The sequence below is a fragment of the Poecilia reticulata genome, linkage group LG21, assembly GCF_000633615.1.
Source record: "Poecilia reticulata strain Guanapo linkage group LG21, Guppy_female_1.0+MT, whole genome shotgun sequence".
NCBI lineage: Eukaryota > Metazoa > Chordata > Actinopteri > Cyprinodontiformes > Poeciliidae > Poecilia > Poecilia reticulata.
In genome coordinates this window covers 23763330-23774576 of record NC_024351.1, presented here as the reverse complement: position 1 = coordinate 23774576, position 11247 = coordinate 23763330, and the positions used below count along the sequence as shown (strand labels likewise).

At 43.1% G+C, this 11247-nt stretch overlaps 1 protein-coding gene across 1 annotated transcript in view; it reads left to right on the top strand.

The window, feature by feature from the left end:
* Positions 1-11247, top strand: part of mdn1 (midasin AAA ATPase 1) — a 63672-nt gene that overhangs the window by 1581 nt on the left and 50844 nt on the right. Inside the window, exons 2-22 of the mRNA XM_008398484.2 lie at positions 872-1098; positions 1215-1439; positions 2817-2924; positions 3075-3270; positions 3350-3559; positions 3783-3914; positions 4018-4121; positions 4444-4558; positions 4715-4884; positions 5962-6043; positions 6195-6290; positions 6431-6543; positions 7036-7190; positions 7270-7330; positions 8131-8342; positions 8420-8523; positions 8597-8741; positions 9312-9408; positions 10479-10592; positions 10722-10869; positions 10965-11072. Of these exons, the coding sequence (XP_008396706.1) occupies positions 872-1098; positions 1215-1439; positions 2817-2924; positions 3075-3270; positions 3350-3559; positions 3783-3914; positions 4018-4121; positions 4444-4558; positions 4715-4884; positions 5962-6043; positions 6195-6290; positions 6431-6543; positions 7036-7190; positions 7270-7330; positions 8131-8342; positions 8420-8523; positions 8597-8741; positions 9312-9408; positions 10479-10592; positions 10722-10869; positions 10965-11072 (2922 nt within the window). The remainder of the gene's footprint in view (positions 1-871; positions 1099-1214; positions 1440-2816; positions 2925-3074; positions 3271-3349; positions 3560-3782; positions 3915-4017; positions 4122-4443; positions 4559-4714; positions 4885-5961; positions 6044-6194; positions 6291-6430; positions 6544-7035; positions 7191-7269; positions 7331-8130; positions 8343-8419; positions 8524-8596; positions 8742-9311; positions 9409-10478; positions 10593-10721; positions 10870-10964; positions 11073-11247) is intronic.

The following is an 11247-nucleotide window of genomic DNA, read 5'->3' as shown; positions in this document are numbered from 1 at the left end:
CTAGTTCATATGATTCCTCTTCAGTTACCGTCTCATTAATGGCTCAAACTCTCGCTGTCACCATGTTGTTTGTTTGGTGACAGGTGTGATTGGTAGAATATTTTCAGGTTGAGAAACTAGTGATGRATTCATGGGGTGTCGGATAAACCATACTCRCAGTGGATTTGACGGCAAARGTTTATTATTTGAACGACAGTTTATACTCGATGGTTGCGTTAAAACCATTTTAACTATTGTAAATTGAAAATATCGCGATACATCGAGTATACGCGGTATATCGCCCAGCCCTAATGTGATGCACTTCCCTTTGCCTTGTTAAGCCAAGAACCTGATGGTAACATCAAGGGCGTAGGAACTAGTCTGTCATTGGGGGGGACGCATATCRGAAACCTGACAGATCAGTAAATGCCTTGAGCAGAAATGTCAAACAATTATGCCATCAGTAATGTGTTACTCTAATCTGACCCTTGTTTCAGTAACAAGTATTCTAACATGTTACTATTTACAATCCAATAATCAGATTAAAGTTATGCATAGTATAATGACTGTCATTCCAGGATGAACACTCACTTTAGAATTTGCCTCACAACTAGCAAGCGAAATACTCTGGTAGCACAGACAGGCTAACAGATTCAGATATATCTTATTGGTCAAAAGACATTTGATTATTGGTCAAAATGCAATGATATAAATTGACTGGTAATTGAACTGGTTCTACTTCTTTCTAAAACCAAAGTAGAAAACAGCTGCGGTGAAATTATTGGGGGGGACGAATGTGACTCTCTCCAATTTTGGGGGGGACATGTCCCCCCTCCCCCCCCCGTTTCCTACGCTTATGGGTTGCATCCAACTCAACCCGCTCTCTCTGCAGATCTGGAGCCAGCAGGACAGACAGAGCATTCTGGAGTGTTTGGCTCAGCTCCTCTTGGAGAAGGATTACACTYTGCTAATTGCGCGACATGTCCGGCCACTGGTCCTGGACCTCCTGGAGCGCAACGCAGAGAGGGTCAAAGCTGGTGGCAAAATCAACCATGACCTCCATGAGCGCCTGTGTGTGGCCCTCAGTAGACTCCTTAGCATCAGTCCTGATGCGCATGCGTAAGTGATGTCTGTCACGTCCTCCGTCTGCTTCACGACTTGCAGCCTGATGTAAACTTACATCTAACTTGACGTTACGGATACTGCTGAATAATYGTTATCCTCTTCCAACCAAGGTTCGCTGTGAGGTACTTCAGCAGTGCCCCGCCAGTGTTTCAGAGGCTGTTTTTCACCAGCGAACAGTCGTCTGCGGTCCAGTACGGCCCCAGGAGGATGAAGCTCCGCGACCTCATGGCTGCCACCTTGCGCTTCCTCCAAAGTGACTGTGCTAAGTTTCGGATGCTGTGGGACTGGAGTCCTTGTGTTTCACAGTTACTCACCAGTGATGTCATGGTTCGAGGGTATGGAGCTTCTTTAGCCTCACACTTCTAGTGGTCAAGTCTTTAATCACACCTCATTTTATTGGTGGAAGTGTCTTTGGCGCATGTTTGTTCTTTTTTTCTGATTGGAGAACATTTACAAGTGCTTTTAAAGTACGAGTTCTTAAGTTGCTACTAACAATTATTTTAGAAATCCATTATTCTGAAAATMAGTCACTTAATTGCATAAAAATATTGACATTTTCTACAGACTTTTTCTTTAACCATTTGAGCCATTTTTATATAATAGAAAATACACAAAAATATGCAAATAAAGAGATAATTACATTTCTTTTGAAATAAGAAAATATTTTATTGCCTAAAATATAATAAGATAGCATTCCTTTGATGAATTTGAACAGGTGAAACTAAACTATGCCGCTAATGAGTTTTGGGGAAAACATTTTGTAGACAGAAGCGTTCTTATATCAAAAGCAAAATGTCTGTTTAGTACAGTTTTGACCTAATTATTACTCTGAACATGTTGTTTTTATTAGTGGATTACCAAATAAGCTGACGATAAATGATTTCAGCCCTAATGGGCTCTGCATATTTGTTTTTTGGGCAAACTGATTGCAGTTTTCTGGGTAATCACAATCTTTAAAAACCCTGGCCTGACGATACTTATTTTCTTTTCTGAAAATTCATTAAATATAGCAACAAATTTGCTAAGYTCACTTTGCTGTTGTAGCTTAGTAATAGTAATATTTATAAACTGTATTTAGAAAAGGACAATTTACATGAATGTCACCGTTTGATGCGCTGTAACAAATCATAACAAAAGCTAATTTACATCTGCAGTCCCTTGACGGGTTACAAATATGGATGTACAAGACAATAATGAAATAAATCACAAGGTGTAACACTACAAGTTGCTTTCCTTTGGGCATGAGACTTCACCTGCCTTGCCAGCTGGTGGTCATTCTGTCAGTCTGCTCCAGGTGGGCAATGGCTACAGTGAARGTCATTTACCAACACAAATCACTGYGTCATTGCTTTGTTTCTGCTAGAAAATTATGTGCAAGTAAACACACACATTAGATCCATGTTGAGGGACTAAAGGGTCAKCAGCATGCAGGTTTCATGATCTTCAGCAGAGCAGTGAGTTGCAGAGTCAAACTGAGGATATGGTGATGCTGGGCTGAGATGGATGATGGTGTAGCAGGAGTTTACCACATCACAGTTGTATCCATGGAAACCAGGTCAGGCTTTGTAACCCAAAAGCCCCAGAGACATAACATTAAACTTGTGAATTTGAAATKATCCTTCTTGTTTGATGCATTTAGTATAAASTAAGCCTACACTGGTSCTGGTCCAGACTCTTCCCTTTTCTCTTATTAAACAGATTTTTCCCAACAGGTCCACGGCTCAGTGTTTAGCTCTTGTCTGCCACATGACTGATAATCAGAAAGCCATCTTCCTGAGGAAAGTGCTGTCGAGTGATGAAATTCTGCACATGAAAATGAAGTATGTATAGATATATTTTCTGCTTTATTGCTGTCAGATGACTGAATCTGGCTCCTTGTTTCACTGMATGTGAGACAAGGAGCCTCAGTTACCATGAGGACTCAGTTCCATGGTAACTGATGCTTTCTACACTTTGTGCTGCGGGTTCAGAGCTCTGGAGGAGAGTCAGCTGGTGGAGGCGGAGAGAGCTCTGGTGTTAACTAATCAGAGGTCASTAAAGTCACACCAGGAGTTGGCCCAGAAGTTCACCAGAGGTCAGGTGGTATCASAGGACCTGTCCCAGAACGTTGTAGCAGTMTGTGGAGTCATTCTGCCCAAGATGGTTCCGCGGCAGCAGGCTGAGCAGGTGTGTGATCCCCCACACAGAAACAACCATGCCCCTCCTTTCAGWGTCTGTTTTTATCCATGTTAGCCTCTGCTTTCAGGTGAAGCCGAACTGCCTGGTGCTGGTGGAGTCAACCTGCCAGAACCTGAGAAGGCTGGCTCTGGCCGTGGCGTCCCAAAAACCTGTGCTCCTGGAGGGTCCGATTGGCTGTGGGAAAACTGCTCTGGTGGAGCACATGGCAGCCGTCACCGGACATACCAATGCTGCAGACATTCTCAAGGTCCAGCTTGGGGATCAAACTGACAGCAAGGTGGGAGACATGACGCTCCATCTCAACCATTTCCTTTCAGCAGAGGGAGCAGGGTGTCTCATCACACTGTTCACTCTCATTACATGTTCACCTGTTCAGCTTTCTGCTGTTCTAGGCTCGTTTTCTTCYGCTTGTGTGTAGTCTTTAGTAAAAAGCGAAAAGCCAYAATTACTGCACAGCATCCTGGAATAAAAGAAGCAGCAACKGTTGTTTTGGTTTGCAGATGCTGCTGGGAATGTACCGATGCACTGATGTACCAGGGAAGTTTGTATGGCAGCCAGGAACCCTAACACAGGCCGTTTCTAAAGGCCTCTGGATCCTTCTGGAAGATATTGATCATGCACCTCTGGATGTGGTGAGTTCAAAGTATATTTYGGTTTTTGACGATTATTTTTATAAAATTKGAATGATTTAAGTTAATTTTTGCTRCACAAAATGAAGCTAAATGTGTTTTTCAGATTTCTGTCCTCCTGCCTTTGATGGAGAATAAAAAGTTGATGATTCCAGGACGGGAGGATTGCATTGAGGTTGCTCCTGGATTCCAGTTCTTTGCAACCAGAAGGTAAAAATATAAATACAGCACTCCTTATAGCTTGGCTTAAAGCGGAATGCAAGACTTGTCTGGGAATCAAATAGTTTCTTCTTTTTACCTGTTTTTTAAAGTTATTTTAAAAAACAGGTAACTTGGCTGACATCACCTAACTCTCCTAGACGATGTCAGCCAAACCATGTGGGACATTCAGGTTACTGGCTGATGGTTCTGAACAMGTAACAGAAATAACCCCAACCTGTTTGAAACAGACAAAGTTCTAGTTGAAGTTAGAAGTACAAATTGTGTGAGTTGCTGTGCAGGAGTTCATGTGAGTCTTACTGTGGACTTGCAGGTTRTACTGCAGTGGTGGCAGCTGGCACAAGCCTCAGAACTCCCACGCAGCACTGCTGGACAAGTTCTGGACCAAGCTGCAGATGCGTAACATGTCCCACGCAGAACTCAAGAAGGTGAGGAGAGTTTCACTGTCTGCAGCAACAGCACATTTAATGCTGCTTCACCTACATATACTGACCCTGGTCATACAGCAGTGCAATACATTACCATATAGGGATTCCAGAGGTGTTCGATGTCTCTTCCCAGCTCAATCTATCCCCTGTCTGCAGGTKCTCATCCACAGGTACCCCATGTTGGCAGTGGTGTCAGACCGTCTGCTGGACATCTACTGCCAGCTGACCGGTGAGAGACACTCTGAGGTGGACACCAGCACAGAGGGACAGCAGGACAAGCCTGAGGACAGAAGCACATTGCTGGAGGGGAGAGCTCTGTCAGTGAGGTGAGGGTCATTAAACCAGCAACCTCACCCCACCTTTTAAGTCTTGGTGCCTGTATGTGTCCTCCCTTTGCTTTGCCTTTTACATCCATTCGCCAAGCAGAGTTAGAAAGTCACTAAACTTACAAGCCCAGTTCTATTTTATGTGTCTTAAAGTACTGACATCCCGTCTTAGTCATAATGTTATAAAATCACCATGATGTCCCCCCAGGCACATCAACCAGACAAACAGAAGCTGAGCTTCTCCGGGTTTAATTAGCTTTCTGCTGCTGCAGAGTTCAATACCTTATTGATTGAACAGCTCTGTGGACGATGGGATGGAGTCACCCTTTCTCTGGATCCCTGGTGCACTCACTCACTCCCCATCAGCTCATCATTTCAGTTTTTAGATGCATGTGATTGTTATGCATAGCGTTTCGGGTCATTTAAAGTTCACGCTGCTGAACGTGACACATTTACTGCAGCTCCTTACTGAAGTCAGATCCAGATGTGACCAGCAGATCCAGGTCATATCTGGATCTGCCGGTCATAATGCCAGCTTTCTCTTCCAGAACAACAACTTTTCAATCAATCAGTCAATCAGGTTTATTTGTAGACTATAGCACATTTCAGCAACAACACAGTTCAAAGTTCCATATGTCATAAAAACACAAAAAAAATCATGAAACACATACTCAACAACTGAAGCATTATATTTTATATAGTGTCATTATTGCACATCAAAATGTTTATTAATGTGTCATTTATTATGTTTCAAAAGCAACTCTGAACAGGTTGGTTTTTAGTCTAGATTTAAAGGAACTCGGTGTTTCTGCTGTTTTGCAGTTTTCTGGAAGTTTGTTCCAGATTTGTGGTTCATAGAAGCTGAAGGCTGCTTCTCCATGTTCGGTTCTGGTTCTGGGGATGCAGAGCATTTGTTAATAATAGTCTTTCTATCCATCCAAATACTGCATGACAAAAGCCACTGTATTTATTCCAAACAAGTCAGAAAGAACTCGTTGGTCAGTCTAGAGAGACTGTCACCCTGCAGTTGGATGCTGAAGTTAATCTTTTCTGCTGATGTGTGTTTCTGCTGACCAGGGACCTGCTGAAATGGTGCGAGCGGATCAGTGTGAACTTTGACAACTCCTCCCCTGCCACAGCACAGCGAGTCTTCTTAGAGGTCAGTATGCTTTGACTTATTTTTATTCTTTCGTTCAACACGTCAGCTTGAAAAAGCTGTTACCTCCACAATTTCTCCAAATAAAATAAAAAAGTAGGTCTGCAAGTATTGTCCCCAAAATCAAACACTGATGTTTTTGTCTATCTGTCAGGCTCTTGACTGCTTCACAGCCATGCTGTCCTGCCCTGCCAGCAGACTGCGCATGGCTGAGATCATTGGAAGCAAGCTGAACATCTCCAATGAGAAGGTATTTGATTTGGAAGGATGTTTTGGTTTGGAGAAAAGCATCACCCTTAGAAAAACAAGTGAAGATGAGGAGTCGATTGAGTCAGAATGAACTCTGTCCTGTGTGTGTGTGTGTCTGTGTGTGTGTGTGTCTGTGTGTAGGCTCAGCACTTCTGCCAGCTGTATCAGCCCGGCGTGTTGCTGACGGAGCTGCAGGCCACTGTGGGCAGAGCCACTCTGCCTCGGCAGCAGGCCGACACCGTGCAGCTGGCCATGTAAGTGGGACATCCCCGCCGCTCACCTCATGTCCACTATTATAAAGTTTATTTGATAGGGACAGACACCCATCGACATAGACAAACTGAATAAAACAGCAGTCCCATGTTTGCATCATGGTGCAATAGCAACAGCTAATTCGCAGCACTTGTCCCTAGTTGGGCTATGCAGCCAGCTGGTTGCTGGTACAGCGTTCAGCCACAGATAGAACAGGGCAGATCCCTGCTGGGACATTGAATAAACATCAGATTGATTTTAAACTATTCTGTTGTAAACACAGTCATCTAATGGTTCAACCCAAATATCCCCATTGATCCTTCCCCAAAGCTAAAGTGAATGGGTGATAACCTTTGGCCTAGATACAGAGTAAATATTTTCCAATGGCACACTCCTATCAGTCAAAACATTATGATTACTCATCCTGTAATGAATAGCTTCTCCTAATGTAGCTCTAATCACAAACATCATGTGTGTATGTGTGTGTTATCCAGTGTAAGCAGTAGTAAGACATTTGCTGCAACCCGACCCTCGGCTGTTCTGCTGGAACAGCTGGCTGTTTGTGTGGTCAAGGGGGAGCCAGTCCTCCTGGTGGGAGAGACGGGAACAGGGAAGACCTCCACGGTGCAGCACCTGGCCTCAGTCACTGGTGGGTCCACACTCCCTCAGCTTAGCTTCCCAATGACTTGTCAAAGCTGCTCACTGATACTCCTTGTCTGGAATCCCAGGACACAAGCTGAGTGTGGTGAATATGAACCAGCAAAGTGATACAGCCGATCTTCTTGGAGGGTGAGTGACATATCAGAGATGATTAAACATCATTACTTCAGTTAGAGAGCAGGGTGCTGCCATGGGAACTATCAGAACATGATGTGAAATTATTTCAGCACACCAGTCTCTTGGTACTTATTTAACAGAAGAGTTTAATTATCTTGAGGGAAACACTGGAAACTTGGTGCTTTACACCAATTTGCACTAACACGTCGTCAGTCACTGGCACACTGTCATATTGATTAGGTCACAGGGGTCAGACATAGAGATTATAAAGTAAAACTTGACACTTCCTGTTGTCGGGGGGTGTAGCTTAAATGATGTCACATTTTCTATTTTTATCATTTACTGTATCTACCTGTGATTGTAGTGAAGCACTATGGTCAGCTGAGGTTGTTGTAAATGTGCTAGAGAAATAAACTTTGATTTGATTTGAAAATGCATGCATGAAAACTCATTATTTTGATAACTTTCAATTCTCCATTCCTTATGAACAAATTGACCAAATGTGAACTTGATCAATCAAAATCTCTAGTGAGAGTTTGATAAAATTTTGGAGGCTATAAACAGGCCAAATGGGTCAAAATTTGGGCTGTTTCAACTTGGCAGGTCTGAATGTTTCCCACATTATGTTTATAAAGATATCCTTTAAGATATTTTAAGAATATCTTTAAGATATCTTCCTTTATCAGAAGGAAGATAAAAAGAATGGAGGAGGTGCAGAGTTTGAAGCTCCAGTTAGAAGTATTAAAAAATACAGACGAATAATGCAGATTGTGTTTTTTGTTTTCATGTAATTGTGCAACCACTGTATTTAGATACAAGCCAGTAGACCACAGGCAGATCCTGCTGCCCCTGCGGGAGGCTTTTGAGGACCTGTTCTCCCAGACGTACTCCAGGAAGCAGAACTTGACCTTCCTGGGCCATGTACAGACCTGCTTTCGGGAAAAACGCTGGTACGATCTGCTTCGACTCATGGACCATGTTTGCAAGTCTGCTCTGGCTAAGGAGCTGCAAGAAAAGCCAGAAGGTAGGGTACCAGAACAAGTAGCAAGTGAGAAGACCTGTGTTGATCATTGACATGCTGATATTTTCTTGCCTGTGCAGATTCCTCTCTGCTGCAGCAGTGGGAGGCTCTGGCATCCAAGCTGAGCCAGACCCAGCAGCAGATCCGAGCCTGTGAGACAGCCATGGTGTTTGCTTTTGTGGAGGTAATACCTCTTGTAGCCCATACACATTCCTACTCTTACCACTGCAGCAGCTCTTACCATGTGCGTCCTGTAGGGGACGTTGGCTAAGGCGGTGAAGAAGGGCCACTGGATCCTGCTAGATGAGATCAACCTGGCAGCAGCAGAAACGCTGGAGTGTCTGAGTGGGCTGCTGGAGGGCAGTACTGGCTCTCTGGTCTTACTGGATCGTGGAGACACTGGTGAGGCCAGTTGTCATGTTACTCCTTTGTTTTGTTTATATTACATGCCAATCCACTAGGGGGCACTGTCATACCACCAGTGCATATGCACTGGCATTTATGAGAGTATAATGTTATGGGGTTTGTACTCTTCTTTATGTTATGTGTGTTTCTGTGATGAACATGGTGGAATAAAGTCCACCAGATCCAAAACAGAAGTTATCTTTACTGATAAGTCAGGACTAGCTTCCAGCAACGTTTGATGGGATCACTTTCTAACACTGGGGAGTCTTGGCTTGAAAACACTCCTCTTTACCATAAAGAAGAAAATGCAGCACATCTACAACTGCTTCCATCTCCTGGTAGAGGAAAGAGTATGCTGCGTCTGGTTGTGGTTCCTTATATCTGACTTTTCTCCATGACACATTTTATGAATGAGCTGATTAAACTGGATACAGTAAGTTCAGCTGTTACCAGAACAACAAATTAATCAACCTATTAATATGCTATAGTGTAAACTTGGTCTCCTATATTTGTGCTGCTGTACAGGATGATCAGAAATGTCACTAATGTCACATGTATGTATTCCAGAGCACCTGGTTCGCCACCCAGACTTCCGCCTCTTTGCATGCATGAACCCAGCTACTGATGTGGGGAAAAGGAACCTTCCTCTGGGTCTCAGAAACAGGTAAGCTTTCACTATGACCACTGACTCCAGATCAGTTAAGCCTGGAGGCTGAAGCTAACAACTTCCAAGGTGGGCCAAGTCCAGAGTGAATGTTTACCATCCTAAAACGACTCCAATCCCAACAGCATCACAATGGTTAATATGATTGGTGTTTTATGACTTTTCTAAGTTTCATTATGCAGTTGATGGTTATCTTCCCATCAACTGCATGAGTAAATGCATTTACCCATCCCAGAAGCCTCCTACTCCCTGGAGAAGGGAGTAGGAGGCTTCTGATACTGACATGAGTGTTTTTCTTTCAAATCTGGCATTTTTATTTCCGTCTGCCTGTATAGTAGTGCTACAACTGAAGTATTGTTAGTGTCTTTGCTGCTGAATAAAGAGTATGTTCATGTGTAAAGTTACTGTTGAGTTCAGAGTGGAGCAACATTGTCGAGTCAGAAGTACTTGAGGGCCACACAATAAAAAAAAATGAAAAGAAATTTTGCTATGAATTTCTTTTCTACCAGATAAGAAATATGAGTCAGATTTGTATGTATGGAAGGCGTGTGTAAACACAGACGGTTTTACTGTCTTTGAAGAAAGGTAAACAGTTTGCAAATTACTTTGGGCTCATGAAATAGAACCAAATGTAATTTATTCTCGTTAGTAAGAGGAAGATTTGTGTCTGTATTTCTTTAAAAGTGCATGCTGTGTTTAGCCAAGCTGAATTCATTGATTAAAAGCAAATTTGGTGCACCAAAGTCTGAATTTGAGGAAAAGTTTCTAGTTAGATGTGGTCCTATCACTGTGAAACAAAGGAGAAAACAAAAAGCTTGTTTATCAGAAAACAAATACTTTGTTTTACCTAAAATGTCTTATTGTAAGGAGATTTTTAAAATTAAAAATAATTGTCAAAAAGGGAACCAAATGTGTAAATTCCACACTATGGCCACCCCTGAGTCAAACTAGTTTTTAAGATTATCATTTTAAGCTGTTCTAACTCCCCTCTGGAAGGGAAACAGAGAAGCTGTGGTAGGAAGGTGAAGATGTTTCTTTTTTGTTAGTTTGTTTTTTTTGTACTTGTCCAGATTTACTGAGCTGTATATACATGAGCTGGAGAACGAGGGAGACCTGAGGATCCTCGTGTCAGACTACCTCAAGTGCTTGAACCCCCCCAAGAGTGTCATCAGTGGTATCATAAGGTCAGCCTTAACATGTTATCACAGTGCTTGTCTGTGAGTCTGACCATGAACCACTTCAGTCTGCTTTGTTCATTGCAGGACAATCTGCTTTGACTAGATCTCACTGAAATAATTGTGGTTGTGCCTCAGTTTCTATCTGGCAGTTCGGAGGGAGGCCTCTTCCCGCCTGGTGGACGGGACCGGTCACAGACCTCACTACAGCCTGCGCACACTGTGCCGGGCTCTGAGCTACGCAGCAGCTAACCCCTGCCTCAGTGTTCAGCGCTCTCTGTACGAGGTGAGGCCAGGCGGCGTGCAGGGCTGCTCCTTCTTACTGTGGGATGGCAGACGTTTGAAAATCTGTTGTGACATTCCATCCACAACTCTCTTCAGGGCTTCTGCTTGAGCTTCCTCACCCAGCTGGACAGGAGCTCCCATCCTCTGGTCCAGAAGCTGGTGTGTCAACACATCCTAGCAGGGAATACCAAATGTCTGAAACAGGCAAGTCTCAAATTGTTCTGCTTTTATTTGATCATATCCAGGACCTGCTCAATGGCTAAATAAAGTAAAACAATTCCATATTTGTTGGAATGCACTGATGTGAAGATTTGGGCTGATATTTTTATTACATTTGGTGTCATGACCCATAATTCACATAGAACATACATTTATATTT